The sequence below is a fragment of the Oryzias latipes genome, chromosome 18 (assembly GCF_053564925.1).
Source record: "Oryzias latipes strain Hd-rR chromosome 18, Olatipes_Hd-rR_3.1".
NCBI classification, from domain to species: domain Eukaryota; kingdom Metazoa; phylum Chordata; class Actinopteri; order Beloniformes; family Adrianichthyidae; genus Oryzias; species Oryzias latipes.
Genome location: NC_136254.1, coordinates 5724410 through 5747912, shown reverse-complemented (window position 1 = coordinate 5747912; position 23503 = coordinate 5724410). Strand labels below are relative to the sequence as shown.

General features: G+C 43.6%; 1 protein-coding gene across 1 annotated transcript; it reads right to left on the bottom strand.

The window, feature by feature from the left end:
• Positions 1 to 880: 880 nt before the first annotated feature.
• On the bottom strand, positions 881 to 21882 carry gal3st4 (galactose-3-O-sulfotransferase 4). Its single transcript, XM_011487726.4, has 4 exons — positions 21547 to 21882; positions 11314 to 11430; positions 9598 to 9898; positions 881 to 7387 (listed from the first exon to the last, which is right to left on the bottom strand). The coding sequence occupies exons 1-4, from the start codon at positions 21567 to 21569 to the stop codon at positions 6305 to 6307; spliced, it is 1524 nt and encodes a 507-aa protein (XP_011486028.1). The 5' UTR covers positions 21570 to 21882; the 3' UTR covers positions 881 to 6304.
• Positions 21883 to 23503: the final 1621 nt, after the last annotated feature.

Here is a 23503-nt window from a genome sequence, read left to right as displayed (position 1 = left end):
TGTGAAAAGCTGGGAATGTGGTGGAGCAAAGAGAAGTTAAAACGATTTAAAACCTGATAAAACATCTTGAATGTTTAAAAACAAGGCTTAACATCTTTTGCAAAAATCAAATGGTTTGAAATTCAAGGAAAATAAATGATTATACTAAAATAACAATGCCGTTTCATTTCAGCGTTGTGTTGTAGCTTCAGTGTTTCCTAAATGCCCTTTAACTTTTGAACGCATGAGAGTTTCCCCATTTTCCATTCTTATTTGGAATCGTGCATGTGTGGGTTTTCTCTGGCTTCCTCCCACCATCCAAAAACATGCTTCACAGGTTAATTGGCAACTCTAAATTGGACGGAGGTGTGAGAGTGTATAGATGTGTGATTGTAGACATTCTACCCTGCAACAGACTGGCGACCTGTCCAGGGTGTCCCCTTGCCTTCGCCCATAAGTGGCCGGGATAGACTCCGGCAGATCCGTGACCCCGAAAGGGATAAAACGGAAGAAGATGAATGAATTTGTAATCGTGGTTTTTGATGTCTATTTGGCATTGGAAATGTGTGCAATTTTACCCAAGTTTGTTTGCATTGAAGTGTGTAATTACTTTACCCTCTGAGGCCTCGTGTGCAGAAATTGCACTCGAGGCCATTTTTAATCGTGTTGTATTTTTGATTTCTCATGTTAGAATTATATTAAGATTGTCTGTGAACCTGTCTGCTTTTATCATAAGAGGAAACACAGGTTTATAAAAGAGACTGAGCTTTGCGGTGCAGAGACCCGACAGGAAGCTAAGCATCTTCTGCAGCCACACCGGTGTGAAGGACAGAGAACACAGGAAGTCCTGAGACCGGGATGCCTTCCTGCTGCTCTCCTCTGCATCAAAGACAAACAGGAGTGAAGAAATGCTGCTTTATTAAGGTCAGGAAGAAAACAGATGCATGTTAATCGACAGGCCATAAATACAAATGAGAACATAATGGGGGGGTCAGCAGCTCACAGCTGTGTTCCTGCAGCTCTGCAGGAAACAATAGGAGGAAGTCCAGTTCTCCTCAGGATTCAAAGCTGGGTTTTGTCCAGCAGAACATGATCGCTGGCGCTGCTTCTTATTCACGCCGCTGACGGCAGGAAAGGTCGCACATTCATCACTCCGATGCTTCGCACAGCCATGCGATCCTCTTGAGAGAACTAAAGAAGCACTGAAGTGAGTGACGTGGAGGGAAACGTGAGCTCCCCCTTCCACTACAGGGAAAACAAAAGCCTCAACCCGGCCGGAGGCGAGACTTTATTAAACACAGGCGCAGCAAAAAAACAAAACTGTTTTCTGATGCCTCAGTCAAATGGAGGAAAAGTCACGGAAACAAGAGAGTCTCCCAGCAAAGAGGATGGATTACAGCTGGTTTGTCGACGGTGCTGCCATCCGTACCGATGCTTTCAGCGGACAACCAGATATCTGGGTTTGGCCCGAGTCAACTTTCTTTGACCGCACACCAACAAGCATGTCATTATGATTAATAGAAGGCTTCCAGGATCCCCGTGAGAAGTCTGGCCTCCCTTCACATTTCTATTCCAGCAGCAGGAAGCCCATCAGAGCGCTCAGGGCCTGGACCTCATTCTGGACCTGGTCTTGTACCCACAGAGGATTTCAGCTGCTCTGTATTTATGAGCTTCACAATTCTGATTTTTCATTTTAAATCTGCATTTGAGCCAAGTTTCTGTAAGCTTCGGCCGTTTTCATCTAGAACACCTGTTACATTTAAGCCATATTCAAAGCAGAGATTCCTGTCGACAGTTTGACATATTTAAGAGAAACCCACCACTAGCACTCAATTACTTGAATTCTTTAATTCTGGCCTGTAGGCGTCCTGGACCGTAAGGACCAGATTTATACAATAAAAAAAAAAGTTTCTAAGTATTTGTGGGATGTATGTGTTGATGGAGACAGTGAGGGGGGGGGGGGGGGGGTAACGGATGGGTTGGGTTTTTATTTTAATTTGTCTGTATTGTAAAGCCCTTATAAGCACGTAAAAAAATTTTTTTGATTTGATGTCTTTCTTTGCATTTGAGCAAAAATTTGACCCCACAACATCCTCAAAAACTCTCCCAAAATGTTTTTTTCAGCAGGTGAAAATACATTTTGGGCCTCCTCCAAAAGATGACTCCTAACTCCTCAAGCATCATTGGGAAGCTGCTGAGGAGAAAATGTTGTAGAATTTGAACGGCGTTGGCGTGACAAACTCGCTGGAGTGCCGTTCCCCCTGGCGCTTGGACATTTTTTTTAAGGGAATATTGTAAAGATGTAATACATGAATCCCTGGCTCCAGCTGAACAAAACAACATGTGATATGAATGTATTAGGAATGTGGGTGTAGTTAAAATAAATAAATAAATAAAACCCTCAGTTGCTAAGGAAATCCAAAAGTTTGCTTTTGCCGATTATTCTAAAAATTACAGAAACCTGTTTGTCACCACAAGCTGACCAAAACATGAAATGGTTGCTATGGAGATAAAACCGACAGCAAAAGATGCCATTTGAAAAAAGGTAGAAGAGGGTGAGAGTGGAGGCTCTGAAGCCGCCGCTCAGTTGGTAAGGACGTTAAAAGGGGGGGGGGGGGGGGGGGGGGGGGTAACGGCAGAGAGCATCTGCGGGCCATTCAACGCCGCCCAAAGCTTTAATTTTATGTCCAACTCTTTTTCTGACCAGGAAATGTGGTTTATATTGCAGATTTATTCTAAGACATTGGTAATTAAAACTTAACTTTTGCATTTTTAGCACTGACGTCCAGATAACACTGGAAAGTTTCAATAAAAGTTCCTTCCAGCCGCAGAAATGACAAGAGTTCAATTTATTATGAATAAAAACGGCAGATTTCACTTCTAATCCTGACTATAACATATCAAGAAAAGTACCCTAATCTGATGAATTACCCTACCTAAAAGTACCCTAATCTGATGAATTACCCTACCTAAAAGTACCCTAATCTGATGAGGATGATCAAACAAGCCTCTTATTCCGGTGTGAGAGTCTAGATAAGATCGGAATATCCATGTTTCCATTGTGTCTTGAATCAAGCACACACACTTTCTGATCATCTCAGGATAAAACACTTGGAATTAGGAATAAAAGTTTGAATCCAAACTCTTCTGGGTAACCTGGACTTGCAAAATGAGAATGAGTTGTTGCAGAAAAGACCATGCTGTGTTTTGACTCTGTCCTGGACAAACTACAAAACTACTACTACAAAGAAGGAACATTCTAGAGTATTACATTATTTAGACGATAGCGTGCTTGCTGTCTGGCTACACACGAACCTGTTTTGCTCCCTTTAAACCGCTGACAGGCTTGTGGTGGCTCTCTGTCGGCGGTGTAGAATGTTCTGTACACGGCAGGAGACCGGTCGTGTCAAACCATCAACACCTCAACATTTGAAAGATGGTGGATTAATCGATCTGTGCGGTTAGCGGCCAAGGCAAGAAAGCAGCAGCTGCCACTGACCTGACCTGAAGCAGAGGGTGTAAATAGGTTTGTGTGGCCTGTGCCCGTCAGGAGAACGTCAATCAGAGGAGCATTCATTATTAAAGCGTGCGGCAGAAGCGGAACCACGAAATGCATTTGTACTTCATTTACAGAGGACACCTCTGCGGAAGTTCAGGAGCGTCTGCCTCTCAGAGCTTCATTTTTCTGGTTGGTGGGAAAAGTCACTGAAGCAGATACTGGAGCAGGTTTCAGGGATTTCCAGGTCTGGGAGAACGCTGGTTGCATTTTTTTAAAACAACACTAAGAGGACTGTTCAACCGGGCAGAGCTGGGAATCAAACCACAACTTGTTGAAATGATTGAAAGCCAAATTCAACTAATTTATTAAAAAGGTTTCCATCTTGATGGGTTGCAATTATATGGAGACACAAAGCTGCAGTAGTGCAACACAAAAGTCTCATGTTCAGTTCACCGAGAGTGTTGGCCTCGTTTTTAGATGCTGCTGTTGCTCCTGCTGATTCCCACAATGCTTAGAGTGCGTGATGTACGCAGCAGAAGAGCATCTGCAGTGAGCTTCTCATAAAGTGTCTGGACTACAGAGGCTTGTCTTACTCGCACAGAAACACGTCTGTGTGATGGAAGACCGTTGCAAAACTTCTGAGACATTCAGGGAACAGATGCCGAATAGCGAGATACGACCCTTAAGCTACGTTCAAGCGAGCACTTCTGATTACAAGTCTGTGAACACGCGTGAATGAGCGTTTCAGGCTTCAGCACTCAAAACTCTCACGTTCACAAGTTTCTACGACTGATTAAGGGCTCTACGTACAAAACCTGCAGCCATGAAAGTTAAACCAGCTGAGCTTTGACCAATCAGGGACTGGAATTTGGTGGGGATGTATGAGAAGCAGAAGCATCCTGTATAATTCACAGAAGATGAAACCGTTTGGAAATTGACTATGGAGGAGGAATAAATATTTGCAGTTTGTGCCTGGACGCAATCATATGACACCAAGTCTTTGATAAATGGGAATAGAGCTGGAAAAGAAGAAGCCTGAAGCGAGATTAGCCGGATTTGAACCACTTTGACTTTTCACATCAAGCCTCTTCCAACTGTAGGTGCATGCGCTGGTATTGGGTAGCGTTGGACTGAACACGTTGTTCCGCACACCTAGCGTCACATGGCGGATGTGTACATAGCGTAACAGAGACCAAATTCTTTTTAAGCAGGACACGTAGGTCCTTCTGATGGCTGCATCGCCCCCTGCTGTCTTCACCAAAGAAGGCACTCATTCTATCCATCCATTCGTTTTCTAAACTTTTTGAACAGTGTGCCATTCTATTGCAGACAACTAAACACTTAAAAACAATTTCAAATTGACCTATGAAGCATGTTTTCGGATGTCTTTGGACTTTGGGAGGTAAGCGGAAAAAAGCCACGCATGCATGAGAACATACATTTCCACACAGAAAGGAGGCTCTGAGACAAGAGTGCTAACCACTACACCACAGTACAGCCCTAAAAGACACTCAAACTGACCTTTATTTAGATATGCAGACTGCCTCCACCCTCTAAACCACTTCTACCAAGAGACAGGAGACCCGTCACGATGCGAGTGTTCTGCTGGGTCTATGATCTAGAAAGAACCGACGCCCAAAGGCTCAAATACTTCCAGCTTAAAGGAGCGCGTCTTTGGTTTGTGTTGACGGGAGAACCCTGAAGAACCGCAGGGTAACACGGCATGGTCTTTGACTTATGTGACCCGTCCACGAGCAGAGTGACCCTAGCTTCAGAGCAATGCACAAGTTCCCAAGAGGACTGCAGTGTTTTTAAAGAACATCTACAGTTGGTTTCATGGAAAGGGAGACCTGGAAATCTACGGGTGGAGAGTCTATGTGTAAATGTGCAGGAACCGTGAGGCCGGCTGGCTTGTCTCAGAAAACCTCGTTTCGGCTTTCAACAATGAGCTAGGGGGAATTTTGTAGGAATTTCTGGAGAGAGAAAAAAATAAAAAGTGCAGCAGGAGGTTGATTCTGTAACATGCAATTGCTATGAGTTAATAAAACATTCACAGCTGACATCAACCGACAGGAACATCAAAGTCAGACAAAGTTCATGCATGAAGACTGGAAGGATGGCGTGTGTCCAAACAGCAACATGAATCAGATGCACCGTCGCCGTTGAACAGAAAGTGGTCTGCAGCTGTAACCTGAGCCTTGAAGAATTTTCTCCTCTGGGGTTCCCCAGAGATCTGCTAGAAGATGTTTGTTCTCTTTGCTCACTGTTCTCTTCATCAAACCTATAAAAAAAACATTTACCCAAGGCTAAAGCTGCCAAAAAAAACCTCATTAGTTGTTACTGTTTACAAGTCAACACCCAGGCGTGTTTCCATCATAATTTCAGACTTTTTTTTAAAGAACTTAACAATTTGGGTTGTTTTAATAAATGCACATCTGGTAAGAAAATCCAAACTTAATTGGAGTTGAGCAGACTTTTTGGCTAAACAACCCAACTGAGAGGGAATGACCCGCTTCCAATGTCTGGATCCGGTTCAGAACACGGCCAGCATTGGAGCAGTGGCTTTATGAATATTCTGTTGAAGTTTCAACCGTTTGAACTCCTAAGACGGCGTCCCCCATTGACCTGCGGTAACATACAACTGCCCTCCACAATCCACATCTGTTAAGGAACTGGACGCTTGGGCTGGAAAAAAACTTCTCAGCGCCAGCAAAAGCTGGGGGTGTTCAGGAAAACAAGCAAACTTGGAAGTGCAAAGGAGAAGCTGGGCGTTTTCTCCGGTGTAAACCGAACCTCCAAAAGTTTCACAATGAGATACAAAACACACTATGGAGACCTTCCTGTCCCTGATCCTCGAATCCCAGTCTGGTTCCTCCGGACTAAACGGCTACCGTCCCAGTCTTTGCCTCCCTCCTCCATAGTCCTCCCCCCGATCTCGAACCCCACAGGTTCCTCTCTGTTTCTAGACTCCGCTCTTAAAAAAGATCCCGCGCCTGCTGCGATCAGTAAGGGGTTCTGGGGGGCTTGGATGGGGGGGACCTGTGGAAACTGTTTAGAATCTAGCAGGTCTTTGTATTGGATCTCGGGCCTGATCATCCTCAGGCAGGACATTCTGGTGGCGTTGTCCAGCCCGGGCTGGAGTTCATATCCCAGAATTCTCACAAAACCGCTTTGGAAGGGCCTAATGTTCTTATCCCGGATACGGTGAGCCTCAACAGGCTTCCCGCCATCTCTGAGACAAACCCGGGCGAGATGTTCCCTCCTCATCCTGAGAAGGCTCACTTCTTGCTCCATGTGCTTACGGCCAAATTTATCCACTTCCTCCCAGAAGGTGCGGTTGAAGGCTTTGTACAGGTACCAATCTAAGGCATTCCACTGCCGCAGCTTCTCCCGCTGATCCCCGGTCAGCGACAGATTGGGCGGGATCCTGGCTTGTGGGCGTCCACCTCCAACGCCAGCTGCTGCCGCCGCTTTGCCCATCCAGATTCCGCTCATTCCTCCAACGCTGGCCTTCTGCTGACGAGCATTAAGGCTGAAGGAGACCACGGCGTCCAGCGGCCAGCAGAGGGCATGTCTCAGAAGAACCATGGACTGGTCAAAGTATTCTGATATTAGGATCAGCTTAAAGGTCCGGCGGATCAGGTCCTCCCCGCGCTGAGCCAGCGCCAAAGAGAAGTTTGCATTGTGGTCCAAGCCAAAGTCGAACCACAGGAGGTTGCGGGCGTACTGGTTGTTGCGGAGGCGGGGGTCGTAGTATTTGTTGGGGTCGTCCGCAAAGTCCCCCAACCCTTTGGCTTTCCTAAAGGCAGGTGCTACTTCTTTGTAGTAGGCGAAGGAGGATTCGGTCAAAGCCACAGGATCCCTGACGATGGAGAAGTAGAATGTGTCTGCAGGCATCACCTTCTCCACCTGAAAGCAGGACACAAAGACGTTAAAGTCCCACCCTGATCATCCTTTCAATTGTTGTAAAAATGTTCCTAGGGCTCTTTTAATCATCATTTTGCAGTTTTTAGTCCAAATTTAAAAACCTGTTGTGTTTTCTTGGACATAGTTTCTGCAGAGCGGCATGAGATCATCAGTAATTTACCTCCAAGTTGTGAGCGGGACAGTTGGCACGGAGTTAGGCCGCTTACCCTTCCCATCATCCCTTTGTTTACACTCTACTGCCAGCTTACAGCTCCTCACACCTCCGACCCAACATTAGCAATGCAGCAAAAATGGCTGACAATATCGGGGCTATCCAGTCAGTCGTACGGTTTAGATCCAGATTCCAGCTCAGACGAGAAAAACAAAGACGATCACAGATCTATTTGTCTGCAGGTGGATGCATCAGAATGGAGCAGAGTGGCCCACCCAGCAAAATATAATCTTTTTCAAACTGCATTAATTTGTCTGCTGCTGATTCACAAAGACTAGAGTAGGGAAATATTCAGAAAATACATTTTAATCTTAATTGTCTTTATACATGTCCTCCATCAGAAAAATGACAAGAATATGTTAAAAACAGCAACAACAACAAAAATGCTTTTCATCAAAGTAGTTCTTTAAAAACATGACAGAGATGCAGCTCACCTGTTCAATGTCATAGTACACTAAGCACCAGGTGTTTTAGCTTTGCCTAACTGAAAAGACGGACTTCTGACAACCAAGTGAAACATCTTAACGGGCTAAATTAGGAAAAACTTCCACAAATTTCAGTCATTGTTCTAAGACCCACGGCGGCTCAAAGCTCTTTGGCTCTTTTTCACATTATTTTTACTCAGTTTATTCTCCCAGAATCCAGAAAAGAGGCTACAGATTATCAACAGATCGCTTTACATTGTCCTCAGCAACGCACGTTCAAGCAACCACTTCCACTGAAAAGTCTATATAAACCCACGTAAACCCATGCTATCCACTACCGCGTTCCTAAACCTAACAAGTGAAACAAGTGAAACCCCTCCTCCAATTGCTTTGTCCCTCTACTCTATTTATTTATTTATTTTAAGTTCACTTAAAACGAAGATCTCTGGAATAACATTCTGAATGTTAGATGACAATAAATCTCTAAATTGGACGGAGGTGTGAGAGTGTATAGATGTGTGATTGTAGACATTCGACCCTGCAACAGACTGGCGACCTGTCCAGGGTGTCCCCCTGCCTTCGCCCATAAATACACCAGGGCAGCTGTGGCTACAACCGTAGCTTACCATCACCAAGTATGAATGAGGAGTGAATGAATAATGGACACAATGTAAGCGCTTTGGGTGTCTTGAAAAGCGCAGATAAATCCAATCCATTATTATTATTATTATTATTAAAATCTTAGGTTGCGTCCGAATTCCCACCCTAACCCCAATGTAGTGCACCATATAGTGCGTTCGCCATGTTGTAGTGCTGTCTGAATCTACAATTCCAAAATGGAGGGCCCAAGAAATATCCCAGACGTCTCTGCGAAAAGCCAGTGTGCATCGATGCTCACTGGATCAGCAAATATAGACCACAAGGCATTGCGTCGGACCAATTTTGGCCAACAAAATGTTTTTACATTTCTTTTTTCATAAACCATCAACGTTTTTATGGACAGTGGACTCATAAATAATCATTGCAAAAAAGAAAAAAGAGTGAGCATGGAGTCCAAATTACTTTTAGGATTCAGGGAACTACATAGTGCTGCACTTTATAGTTTTTTAGCAGTTAGGGGTTAATTCAGACACAACCTTGATCTTATAATCTTAATCTCGTCATTTTTAGGTCCTCCTCACACCAGGCACTAAATGATGCCGGACTTCAACTGTTGTCATTGCCAACCCAGGCTGAGCTCACATTCCCTATAATATCACTGTTCGACACACCCATGCATCTCCAACATGCAACACAATTGTAGTTGTTGTCATTTGGTTTGGAGCATCGCTATCTGGAGCACTTGGTGATCATAGATGGTCCTGAATCAGCAGACATAGGATCTGCAGGCTGCGTTCACACCTCTCTGCTGATCCTACATCTGCTCATGTCTATCCCTGGTTATGGCAAACTGACTGGTTAGTGCCATCAAACGAACCGTACTCTGACCTCTGATGTAGCTCCAGATAGCTTGGATGACCCAGCAGCACTTGGGTCCACCTGTCTGGGTGACTCACCTCCATCTTATTGAACCTCATGTGATTGCCCATGATGTGAAACTCCAGCGCTCCGGGGCCTCGGTAGCCTTTGACTCTGTGAGCGTTGAAGGGCAGCGGGTATCCCAGCTGGTAGCCCAACGGCAGGGCGAAGCGGAGGTTGTGCTCCTCTCCGAAGCGGTACAGCATGTTGAGCACTGTGCTGCTGGCTGTTTTGTGGGTCTTCAGGAACATGATGTGGGTGTGGGGCCGACAGGAGCCCAGGGAGGGCCCTTGAGCATCAGGGGACGAGAAGATGGAGTGCCCAGCTGGCTGCACTCCGCTGGAAAACATCCCAAAGGAAGAGAGCAACCATTTACTTTCACCATAAGCGTTTACAGTGAAGAGTCTCAGAGCTAAAAATAACGTTGGATCAGATAAGTTGGTTTCCTGTGAAGGTCTCCATCACCAATGAAAACATTTCTGAAAATCAGGAACGCGGAAAGGTCTGGAACCCCAGAGCGGAGGCGGAGATTGAACACCCATATAAGCATCCCATTGGTTCATGACAACCTAGGACCAACAATTAGGAAGAATAAATCCATTTAATATCATTTAAGCAGATAAATGTCAGAAATCAAAAAAAGGCCTGCACAATAAATCTAAAATTTATCCTCATCGCATCATCGACTTGTGCGACAGATGCGTCACATAAGACTGCGTAAACTGCAATAAATGGTTGACCAATCAGATAGACCCCATCGTGTGGCTGACCAATAGAAAGGAGCCCTTTTATGATAGATATGCGCCCCCCGTGTAGATGAGGGTCATTGGAGGTTATATTAGAGTTATCTTGAAATAAAACTGTTGCAGTGAAATGGAAAAACTGTATTTTGTTATTGCTTTGTTATTTGGTCATGTATTGCTAGTCGTATCGTCATGGCGATATTGATCACTAATATTGCACATGGCAAGTTTACCTCATTTTGTGCAGCCCTCACTGAAAATATTAAATACAATTTTGATGGTTCCACTTCTCTCTAGGTACTGTCAATAACCTTTGCCTTTTTTACTTGAATAATTTTAAACTTTACACAGCAGGCCCTTCAAACTCGGTCAGAGCAAGAACACAAAAGCGGAGAGCATATTTGGGACTTTCACTTTAAGATTAATTTTAAATACGTGCGGCCAACAACAAAATCCAGCCTTAGACGCACTTCAAATATGTGCAGGGAACGCAGCAGTGTACCATCTTCTCTTCTCTTGCACCTGAGCTGATGTGCACGCTGGGCGGGGCAGATCGGGGTTGTGTCATCACAACAGCTCGTCAATTCAAACCGAGCGACAGTTTGATTGACAGCGATTTAAAACGAGAAATACTCAGAAATGCAAAAATGATATGATTTCTTGTTAAATTTGTTCTCTTTCATCGGAAAAATGCCACACATACATGTCAAAAACAAAAAAAAAAAAAAACATGATTTTCGCCGGAGGGGGACTTTCATAAAACTTCAATGGCCTCATCTCTTTCATAGCCTTTTATGTCCGGTTTCGCCATGTTTTTCGCGTTAGCCCCTTGTAGTTTTAAGAACTTTCAGCGCACTCGGGGATCGTGGCAGCTCTCTATGGCCTGTCAGTGCTGAAATGCTTCTGCGAATTCAGTTTGATGATGATGAAACAGTCCTGCAATCTGGTGGAGCAGAGCAGAAAAATGCAGTAAAGAAAAAAAAAAAAAGAATTATATATACAAATCCTGACCTCTTGTTGAAGATGACCCCCAAGAGCTGTCCAGCAAAGACGACGGCCACAAAAAGCAGCAGGGCTTTCCACATCCATAATGGACCCACGCGGCCACACACCAGCCATCGCAAGATCCTGGGAGAGACGACAAACCCGGAATGAGGCGAAGACAAAATCAAATATGACGTTCGCTGAGACTGGAGGAGTGGAACTGAAGATGAAGAGGAGCAGAGGAATAAAAGACGCTGAAGGTGAAAAAAACTGGATTCCTTTAGTTAGATTGGCTACATATTTTCTATCTAAAAAGTTCATGTTAAAAACGTGGAGCAGAGAAAAGGAAGGAGAAGATGCGGGTGGGGGCGGAGGTTAAAAAAAGGATGAGTCACCACAGAAATGTAGAAAAAGCATCATCAGTGGGAGGAAAGAAGATGAAGATAAAGGATGCTGTGATTCAGTGGTTCTGGATTTAGCTTTCCTGCTGTCAGTTCACTGACCTCTGACAAACAGTGGGTTGGTGATAAAGACTATTGCTGGAGGCTGTTTTTTATTGCTGCAAAGACGCAGAGGAAGCTTTTACCCAGTTCTTCTTGGACGGTTTGAATCATTTGATGGGAAAGGTTAGAGGCTTTATCAATGAATCATCCTAAAGGATGTGTCATCATAAAGATAGCACAAGGCTGGACAGACACTAAAAAGATCCACATTAGATGCTCCAAGGATTCTGGAAAACCTGAAGAGTTAAATCAATGTTTTAAGAAATAAAAGAGATTTCATTTCTGTAGCTAAAGAGTTTAACGGGTGAAAAATTTGGTTTTCATTGCATTTCTTCATTTTTAGAGCACATTCCACCACCAGCCAAGGAGGCCCAAAGGGCCGTACACGAGGAGAGCAGAACACATTACATAAACATGAAGAGCATAACGGACATAAAAACAGATGTGAAAACATAGATTCAAACCAACCAACCAGCCTCTCTATTGAAGCTTTGGGCATCCCAGCATTTAAGGAGCCGCAATAAGTCAGCATGGACAACACAAAAGAATGCGTCACAATTTCAAGGTTTGACTTGGATAGAAAAGACTCAATGCTGGCCACACGTTGCAGCTGGAAAAGGCAGGACGTGGTTACAGCATTTATTTGGAGGTCCAGTTTCAAGGTAGCATCAAGTTCTACACCTAAGTTAGAGTACAGCCTGTTAAAACGGGGCGAGCAACAGGAGATTAAGACCATGATCCTTTCAACCACTGGGGTTATTATTTCAGTTTTTGTTTCATAAAGCCTAAAGAAGTTAGCCGACATCAACCACCTAACTTCATCAAGGCAGTCAGATATTGCCTTATACGTGAAGTCAGGACCCTTCTGTATAGAGACATAGATTTGGCAGTCGTCGGCATAAAGATGCATCCACCGTATGCTTACGGAGCAGCACTCCCAGTGGGAGCATGTAAACAGAAAAAAAAAAAAAAAGCAATGGGCCCAGAACAGACCCCTGAGGAACTCCCCACCTCAAGGGGTAACATTTGGATGAATGAGGGCCCCATGCCAACATTAAAAGACCTGCCTGTGGGATAACAGCTCATCCGCATGCAGAGCTTCGCCAGAAAGCCCCGCCCAGTGTTCCAGCCGACCAATCAAGATCTCCTGATCAACTATGTCAAAAGCTGCCAATAGATCCGATAATAAGGGCATTACTAAATCACCTGCATCTGTTGCTAGCAGAACATCATTAAAAAATGTTTAAAGCGCGGTCTTTGCGCCGCGGCTGGGCCTAAACCCGACTGAAAAGGTTCAAGGATCCTATGTGCATTTAAGAACTTCTGATTCGGAATTCTGATTTTGGCTCACAGCAGACGTTTCTAATGACTCTAAGCAGCAGAGCAACTTAACACAAAGCCTGCGATTGACATGCCAAAGAACCACATGTGACCTTCACAAAACTAGCATTTATGCCAGGGGTCGGCAACTTGTGGAGGTAACGTCAGTGGAATGTAGGGGTGTGACAACACTCAGCACTTGATCTGTTCATCTGCTTTTTCTGGATTTGAAAGATATAATCAGGTTTGGGTGACAATCTCTATGGCGTCATAAGGAAAGGGCCCATTCCCCTATATAAATACTGGCGCTTTTCCGCATAAGCCTTCATGATTTAAGATTGAAATTAATTGCGCACCGTTGGAAAATAAATAGACATAATTCCCCTGTGTTTGAAGGCGTTGTCGGTGAGATGACAGGCGGAGCGGAAGGAGCGCGTGAGGGAAAAGCGCAAAGCTGATCTGAGAGCTGCTGCACACATTTATGACATCACAGCTGGGTTCCATCCACAAATCTGATTGGTCAAATGCAGAAATGGATTCATTTGATTCGTTAAATACTTCAAGCTGCCATAAGATTGTTTTAGCACATTTAAGATTACCATTTTTGCAATTTTTACCGTCTTTTGCAATATTGCAAAGCTTGATATGGGGATGACGATAAATTTGTGATTTATTGTGCAGTCCTACCACAAATGCATCACTTTCGGATGTTCCAGTACTACTTCAACTTTGACCCCATTTGCCTTGCAAAGTATTGTTATGAAAGCACTCTTTTAAATTATTGTCAAAACATGTCTAAAAAAGCTATTTGACCTGCTGTCAAAGAAATTTAAAATAATCTTGATATGTTGGAAATGTTTTTGAATTTCTTTACAGTAGAGTTCACATCACAGCTGGGGATGGTACAGTTGTTAGGGAGAAATATTTGAATGGATGCTTCATGTGATAAACGTTGCTGACCTCTGATTTATGCAAATGTAGACTTCACACTGACATTAAGTCTTTGTAACAATGCCCTGCTTTTGCTTTAAGACCAAAAAAATAACCTCTTCTTGCCATTTCGATGCCAACAGGTGGTGATAACTGCAGGCAGCAATTGGCGCAGATGCATATGAGCAGCAGGGGAACAGTGGGATTTGAAATGCTTCAGGCAATCAGAGATATCGCCGAGCTTTGCTTCACCTGCGACAGTCATCAGGAATCCGTTCCCTGCAGCTGTGGAGATGTCTGGCTGCTACCATCGAGAGCGCCCATCCAGGCTCAGAGCAGCACAGGCGCTCAAAATAAGGCGGAACCAAAAGCCGTTAGCTGTCGTGTGTGGATGTCACGACTCATTACGCAGCTGAAAGGGGTTCAGGCTGGCTGGCGGAGAGGAGATTTGCATCTTCAGGAGGACAAAAGTCAAGCTCATATCAGGTCATCCCTGATAATGTTACATCCAATAATGTTCTTCCTGCTTTTTTATGAAAAGGATTTCCTACAGAAATACCATAAAATAGAAAAATATTAACCAACAGCCCTCATTTTAATGCCAGTGCTCACTCCCTGCGTTTACAGAGCGGCTCTCTAGTTATCCATTAAAGCGGCTTCCTAATGCTGCTCTGAATTCTATCTTGGGTTCAGCTCCTGCAAAATCCAGGATCACTTACCTGCCTCTGGCAGGCGTGGTTTGCAGGCAGCTCAGTCCTGCTGAGCCACAGCCCTGCTTTTGACAAGGAGCCTGAGTGAGCTGCTGGAAGAGGAAGGACCTTACAGAGAGGAAAGAGGCCTTCAGGGGCAACACATGTTGCTGCTGTTCAACTGGAATCCAGCGTTTGAAGGTTGCTGTTTTTTTCCAGATGAGTAAGCTGGTAGCAGGCGTCTCTCATAACATCAGGGATGCCGACGCGCCAGATAGCCTCTTCTCTATGGTTCAGAGGCCCCAAGATCAAAAAAGTTTCTCTCAGACGGTGTCTGTGACGTCTGATTGGCTGCACTTGTGAACAATTATCAGCACGACCACAGAGGGCATCGTCACCGCAACCACTCACATCCCGGTAGGCCAGAGTCCACGCCAAGCCCCAGCGTTGAAGTGCAGGACCCCCAGACCGCCAAGGACACGAGATGAGGCAACCCCCCCCCCCATTAAAAGGCCAGGCAGACGCTGAGGAAACATTGGAGTCAAAAGTAAAGCTAACAAGTTCAAATACTGTTTAGATAAGACAGAAACTGACAAATATATTTAAAAAACAAACAATAAAATCACCATAAAATCATCACAATAAGCAATATGCTTGAATAAATTAGATGGTAAAACCCCTGCCACTCTACACTTCTTAGTGCATAAGGACTGGGATCTTCTTCCAGAGGCTTTTTTTTTACTCACAGTCAAGGGTTTCCAGATGTTTCCCAACCAATTCTTTTGAGAAGCATTTTCTTTTTTAGCCTTTCCTTCCTACATTGTTTTTTCTCCAGCTCTGCAGCCGACATCAAAATGTCCAGAAATGTCGAGACGTCTCCATTTCCGCAGAGATCATTCATGTGTTAATGTGATTAGGACACGGTTGTAAGGGACTTGGAAAACAAAATCCAAAGATGACTTCCTAATTTATGATTAAACAGCTTCTGACAGAAGGGATGTGACAGCTGGCAGAGCCGGAGAAACCCACCATAACGAACCCTTCAATTTAATAAACACGTCAAACTGAAGAAGGCACACTTTGGACTGGAGCCTGGCCAGTTTCTCAAGAGGATGTAGAAAAATGAGGAGTAAAGATGGGGAAATAAAGAGTGAAATGGTTTAGATTTACTGTCGTCAGAGGTCTCCTTGTGCTCACTATGTTACGCTTAGGGTTTTATGGACCAACATGCCCCGATCTCACGCATGTTTATACTGCTCACAAGCAAATGACCATCGCTTTGAAACAAGGAACTGGGCTATAATGTCTGCCTGAGAGGGAAGACTGGAGAAAAAGGAAACTAATCAAGCAAAACGCAAAGAAAATCTGAAAAAAGAACTAAAAAAAATTGTGTTTTGCCGTTTTTAAAATGTTCCTTTCTCATGGAGGACGTTTCTAAATTAAATGAAGCTCTAAATTGCTACGGAGTATGGCTTTATTCAAATGGTGGTGAATCAGATGAAATAATTCTGTTGGAAGCATGTCCAGAAACATGCTTCATAGGTTAACTGGTTACTCTAAATTGTGTGTGATTTGTGGCCCTTCGACAGACTGGCGACCCGTCCAGGACGTCCTCTGCCTTCGCCCGCAAGTGGCCCGGATAGGCTCAGGCAGCGCCGTGACCCCGAAAGGGAACAAACGGATTCGAAGATGAATGACTGAATGTTGGAAAAGGGTTGTAGCTGTGACCTAGGTACTACAATCGGCGGGCCAACAGCTCCCTGCTCCGCTCCATTCTCATGCGTCAACTTCTAGACGAATAGTTTCATGTATGTCTTTGTTTTCCTCGTTTGAGCTTCGCATCTAAATAAATATTTCAAGTCAATTAAACAAAAATCTATGAAAGTTTAATTTATTGAATCCAATTACGGAAATGAACATTCTTTTCCATGATATTCTAATTTTTCTGTTGAACATTCAGACAATCGCACAAACCAAAAAGTAGTGATTCCAATAATGACACTTAGTGTTAAGAAATCACTGTCAATGTGTTACATTCTTTTGAAGTAACGCAACTGCCAAAATTACTCAAACCTCCCGGATAAAAGTCATTTCAGGCAGCTGGCTAAAGAAAAGTCAACTCTTCTTTGTCCTCCAAAATGATTAGAAATCCAACGATTCACCTGCCGGAGAACCAGGCGATGTTGGTCCATCTATGCCACATATCACCCCCCTCCCCCTCACGGGAGGGCAAATACAGATGTGAATGTCCAGAAACAAGGAAGACTTCAATCCCTTTAAGCGCTCGGACGACTCCACAAAAAACCTTGATGTGTCAGAAGGGGCTGACATGCGTCATCATGGGAGGCATGAGGGTTCAGCCATTGCTAAATGGCAAAGTTATGCCTCACGTAGCTGCAGGAGGAAGCAAATGTGTTCGTGACCATTGAGGTGACGCAAATCAAAAAGACAGATGAGTGTTGTGCAATGGGCATCAGAAGTGTTGGACTGAGTGACCCGTCCCCCCCCTGGCGTTGCAAACAGGAAGTACCTGCTGGTTCCAGGAAGCTAAAAGTCCACAGACTTCTATTGAGACACAAACAGCTGTTACTCAGATTACCATTCCTGCTCTGTTATACCTTTTTCTGGATATGTTCTGGATAGTCCTATTTTTTCATGATATTGTATTATATTGCAAGATATTTAAGTTATTAAACTGACCAATCAAATGCTTCAATTAAAGCATGTCGTGCCTGCTGGCCCTCACGTCCACCGTTCAAAATGTTTGACAGACTTTGACCAATCACTGTCGTTGGAGCCAAAGGTAAATAACTTTCTTTGGCGTCACACTCACACGGTCCAGTTCTCATATACAGTCAATGTGTGACACATAACCCAACAGCCTCGTGTTCCGGTAAGCGTTGGTGGATTTATATACACTAACTCGTGGATGGGAGGGTGTATGGCCTTTAAGTTTCATTGAAAATGAAATACTAGTTTTAAACATACGTTTCTGTCAGGGTTATCATGCATCAGCTTCCATATCTATGCAGATGATGCAGCCTTTTGAGTTTCCTGATGTAACTACTAGCATCCTTCAGGATAGATTTCAGGATCTGCTCCAGAGTTGCTTATTTTTCCACAGCTATATCACATCATTATCAGGGTTCAAACTCGTCCATAGGATGTGCCCATTTTTCTTCACATAAAGCTCAAATTTATCCAACACCTTTTATTTCAGCTTGGAGCTTTTATTATTTTTACTTAACATTTAGAAGTCTTTCTTGACTTCAATATAAATGTTTTGTAGTTTTTACTTCAAGCATCGTCTCTGTACACGATTTAACCTATTTTCTTATCTTTTGACTGAATTGGTTATTGCCTTTTTTTTTAACATTTACTGGTTTCTTTGCATTACAGAGAGTATTTTAGTCACTTCTGCTCTTCCTTGTGTCAGCATGATTACATGTCAACCCGGGTGACTGTGGATGTTTGCGAGTCATCTTGGCATTATGTGAGAGTGAAACTAATCCCTCCAACATATGTTGTTGGGTTCTCTAGAGGCCTAGTCATTGTCTCTCAAGGTTCCTTTCTGTAAAACGTCAAGTTAGACATGCAAGGTGCTTTTTGAACTCAGATCTGTCGACTTAAAAAAAACAACACATAAACACTTGAAAACACATGAAAAGGCGGCGTGTTTGCTCTTCGTCTGCTCCGTTTGGTTTAAGTAAACGTGTGGTTGAAGACAAACCAAAGAGGAAATGATAGACTCTGCAGTGGCTTTGGATTGTTTTTCCAAACACATATTTCCTAATCTTTGCAGGGCTTTTAGCGAACTGGCACCAAGGACATCCTCATTTCAGTCAACAGAGACCTTACAGCTGTGAATATTTTGTCACAGAAAAACATTGACACATGACCTGACTTAGCATTTTTATAACCGAGGACTTTTTTGGAATTTAATTTCTTCAATCCTACCACGACAAGAACTCCTTAAACCCCTTTATCCCGGAGCTTTAGGTCCAGTGTTTACATTCTTTCAACTAATTTAACACTTTAAGTGTGACTGCAATTAACGTAAATCCAAAGGATTCGGAAACGAAGATTTACGACATACCAAACAGCTTGGATAATTTAGGTGTCCCCCGGCAACACCTCCATTGTTAAAGGGTTAAAGATTTACAATCAACTCCAACAGCAGCGCTATAACCGAATGTGTGCTGATATCACTAAACCTCCCCTCTACAAGTGGGACATTTAGGGGGCGGGGCATCCAGGGTGAATAGCGTGGCTGTTGTAGAAGATTTGACACATCTAAATCAGAGGGCCACCCCTAAATTAAAATCAATTTGGATTCAAAAATGTCAAAAAAAATCTAAAAGTTTGTGAAAATGAAAAACGTTTCACCCCCAGGAGGTGAAAGGTTTTAGAAAGCAGACTGACTGGTTTCTAAATTGACCCGGCTCCAAAAGATTTGGTTTTTAAACATGCTTCAAGGCGGAAGTCATTAGTTTGGCCTCTGATTTTGTAACAAAGACGCAGGAATATTCCCATTCCTTAAAGCCAGCAGCAGGAATGTGAAGCAGCTCGTTTGTTTTGTCTTTCTCCATTTACATAAAAAAAACAGGTTTTCAGAATTTAAAGAGACATTTAAAACTAATGAAGAGTCTGCAGAAGGCGGAAATGCTGCTACGTAGTCCTGAGAAGCTGTGCAAAATCATCAGGAGTTCACAACCATCACAAAGTCCTCTCCTCTGCCGCTAACACAAAGCTACACTGCTCCTAGCATGAGTCTGTTAGCAGACATGACGTCGTCGCCCCGCCTCCCCTCTGGAAATGCTAATTCAAATTGAATTATGCGACACTATTCACTGGGTGGATGTGAAAATGAGAATGCAATCCCCTCTTTGCATTTTCGTTTAAATTATGACACAGATTAAGTGGTTTTTAAGTAGAAAATGAAAAAGCATTTCTGGTATTGACTTTTATTTTTCATTATGCTACAAAATCGCTTCCATACCAAAGAAGTGTGGCCAGCACTCATGTCCTTATCCTGTGGAAAAAGGCAGTAGGTCATTCAATACTTGGGCCTTTACCAAACAAAGGCACGGTCAACAGTTCGACTATAACTCACTGTTTGGTGTAGGACACATTTTCTCTGCTAACTAGATTCAGTATTTCCACTGTGTCCAAAGCTACTGTACTCTTTGAACTTTCATTTCTAGTTTGAATTTCTACGTGATAAAGTTAGTTATTGATGACGATTTGACACAGTTCACACTAAAAGAGGCTGTAGCTCAGAAAATGATGTCTTGAGCTTTATTAAGGCTGGGAATCACTGGGTACCTGACGATACCATACGATTTGCGATACATTGCTCAGGATAACGATACTATCACGATATGGCGATAATCGATATCTCTCATCTCTAACAACTCACGATATATCAAACTTTAAGAAAGAAGAACTTGAAAAACTGTTTTTTTGGAAAATATTTCCCCTTTTTTTTTTAAACACCATGAAAATAAACAACTTGTGTCCTATTTGGTGTAATGAATAACAGACTTTTGTGTAACATTGCTGAAATCAGTAACACTCTGTCTTTGACAAACAATGACAATTTTCATTTGGAAATATCGTCCGAAAATGAGGAAATGACTCACTCCCAGGTCTAACGAAGTGAAGCCAATTCGGCCGCCATTTTTCTGTGATGCGGACGCCGCCATGTTGGAGCCAGACTGAGTGATTGGTCGCAGCTGGTCGGAGTCAATGTTTCTATGGGTACTACCGTCGCTAATCAGGAGTACGCTGGTTTGAAGACCACATGCTTTTACAGAGGCATCTGATTGGTCAGTTTACATTAATAAAGAAAAAAGCATTAAAAATGGATTAGCAAAGACATGTTTAAAAAGGCAGCACTTCCTTTTAGAAGTACCCGAAAAATTTGGAAAGTGTGCAGTTTGTTTGCAAGCGAACTCTGGTGCGGTTCACTTTAGCTTGAATGTATGCAAAGCAGAGAGAAACAATAGAACTCCCCAAAGGGCAGATTTAAAGAAGGTATGATGTAACATAAGGTGAAGAACTTTTATTTTGGTGAATCTGGATTTTTCCACAGACTAGCAGGTTTTTGTCTTTTTTTTTTTTTATTTTACTTCTATTCTAATCAGAGGTTCTGAATCTGCATGATTGGATCCGCTTCAGTCTTAGATCTAGAGCTGAAAGTGTTGTATTAAAGCAAAATGTCCCACCAAACGCGTGTGCGTGTATGCATATCTCATAAAACAACACTAAACACAGCGTCCCAGACCACATCAGAGGAAAACAAGTCAACATGATGAGACAGGAGCCATGAGACAGACCACAAACATGAAAGTTTCAGACTGGAGGTCTGCAGAGCAGCAGCTGTACATCCACGCATGTCCTCTGCAGGACAATGATGCACTTTCCGGCCTCCTGCCACATCACATTACAGCACCGAGCTCACTGTTTGAGTCGTTGAGATGAGCCTAGATGCAGCCCAGAACTCAAAAAAGTCTGAAATTCTCTGCAGGCCAGGAGAAATGCTCTGCAGTCAGAGATGGTCTTAGGAGACTAGAGGCGTGGACGTGCGCGCGAGCGCACGGTCTCGGTCCAGCAGATGGAGGATCAGTGTGAGCAGAAAGGCCTTCGCGTGGAGGCGTTCTTCTGCCCTCCACTCTACCCTCACCCTTCCTCCCCCTCCTCCTTCTCCTCTTCCTCCCCCTCCTCCTCTCCAGCACAATCAGTGCATCTACACCCCCCTTCTCCCTGCTCCTGCGGATTCCACACGCAGCTCCGGTTCCGGTTCGGTGCTGCTGTACCTGGCTGTGAGTCTGATGAACATCGCTGCGTCCCGGGCTCGGCGTCGGTATCGGTGTCGGTGCGCAGCTGCAGGCAGCTCGGAGCATCTCGCAGTCCTCAGCAGCTGCAGCTGATGATCCAGCGTCAGTCCAGGCCATGGACTCCGCGCGGCCCCGCGGACGGACGGACGGACGGACGGCGAGCTCGGGGGTCCCCGCAGGAAGACCAGCCTCAGCCTCCGTGGCTTCTCCCGGCTCTGCTCCTTGTGGATCCCCGTTCGCTGATCCGCCGACGATCTGAGCTGGGAGCCGAAGGCGGGCTGGAGCGGGAGGGGGAGGTTTCCGGCCGCTGTCAAAATAAAAGCATCTCGGATCACAAGGCGAGGCAGGGCGTCACCGACCAGGGGGGGGGGATGCTGAGCACAAAGGTCCCCCCGCACACAGAAAACTGCATAGTAAATAAAATGACCACGTATTTACACAATACAGAGGTAAAAACATGCACGTTTGTTTAAATTTATACAAAAAAAAACCAGCTGAGAAACAGTTTGAACATCTGATCCTTTGTCTGCGGTTTATGGAATTAGACAGATAAAATCTGGTATTTCTAAACATTTAAGTGAAATGTTGAACTAATAAAAAATCAGCATCCTTTTTTGTGTGATGAACATCAGCTTCCTTCCTGATAGCAACAAACTGAAGGGTAAAATAAAATGAAAAAAAAAATAAAACACTGACAAGAACAATGATTAAATGACTAAAACAAAAAACTAAAAATGTATTTTTTAGCATACGTTTACTCAAAGACCACTCTGATGATGGGATCTTGACGTGATCGGCTCTCCCCCTCTTTTTCCATTCCATCATCCACCACAGCAGAACACTCACCAGAGTACAGGTGTCAGCTCACCTTTGCACAAATAGTATGTGTGATGGAATCCTGTGGTTGACATATGTGTGTTTGTGAGCACACATACTGTATGTGCATGTAGTTTTATTGTGTTGACATGTTTGGATGTTAAGATTTTTGGAGCCAACAAGTATCTTTGTAACATTTGAGTGTGTGTGGACAGGCCCCGCCCCTTTTAGATTAACATCTTCACTTGAAAATAACAATAATAAACCTCCAGCACCTTGTTGCTTGGTGATGATACCCCCTCCTACTTCCTAATCATCCTCCAACTTCCTGAAATTGTATTCCTTTTTTTTCCTCCCCTTTGTTTTGGACCCCCAGTTCCCCATCTCTGTCATCTCACTCTCTCCTCTTCTTCTTACTTATGGCCCAACAACAAAAAAAGATACAAATATAAATAACCTTTAGCCTCAAGTACAAAAGGGGTTTATACAAATACACACCTGATGTGTCAAGATTTACAAGTCCCCAATTGTTACGGTAAAATCAATCCAATACAAGAGGCCTTCAGCTTTTATCTGTTGCTTCAGCTGCAGGACAGGACAAGTTATTAAAAAACACGTTGTTGTGGCATTTTTCTGATAATGGAGGACGTATAAAAAGAGGATTAAGCTTAAAAATGCACTTCTGAATTTTTCTTGATTCAAATTGTTATGAATCAGGTGCAAACAAAAGAATGCTGTTTGAAAAAGAGTTTATTTGTGCAAAAGAAAATACATGGGTGGGCCAAAAGATCAGTACTCCACTCCATACTAGACAAATAGATCCACGTGAGGTATGTAAATAAGCAGAGAGTGTAAACAGAGAGCTCTCAGCAACAGAAAGGGGAAGGGGTTTTTTCTGTTCTAACGGTCAGATGTGAGTTTCTAATTAACTCCTGCCGCTCTACAGAAACTATGTCTTAGAGAACAACACAGGTTTGTTGATTTTGGCTAAAAACGGCAGAATCCTAACTAAAATACCACAATCAGAGTGGGATTTTAGGTAAAAGTATATATGAAGTAAAGCTCTCATGTTAGCTCTCACTTCTGTTCATTTGGCCACATTGGGCTTTCTGAGCAGAAG

Coding starts and splice junctions, on each gene's coding strand:
- gal3st4 (XM_011487726.4), bottom strand. CDS start 21,569: ATGTTCATCAGACTCACAGCCAG. Junction 11,431..21,546: donor TTCATCAGACTCACAGCCAG/GTACAGCAGCAC, acceptor CGTCTCTCCCAG/GATCTTGCGATGGCTGGTGT. Junction 9,899..11,313: donor GGGGTCATCTTCAACAAGAG/GTCAGGATTTGT, acceptor GATGTTTTCCAG/CGGAGTGCAGCCAGCTGGGC.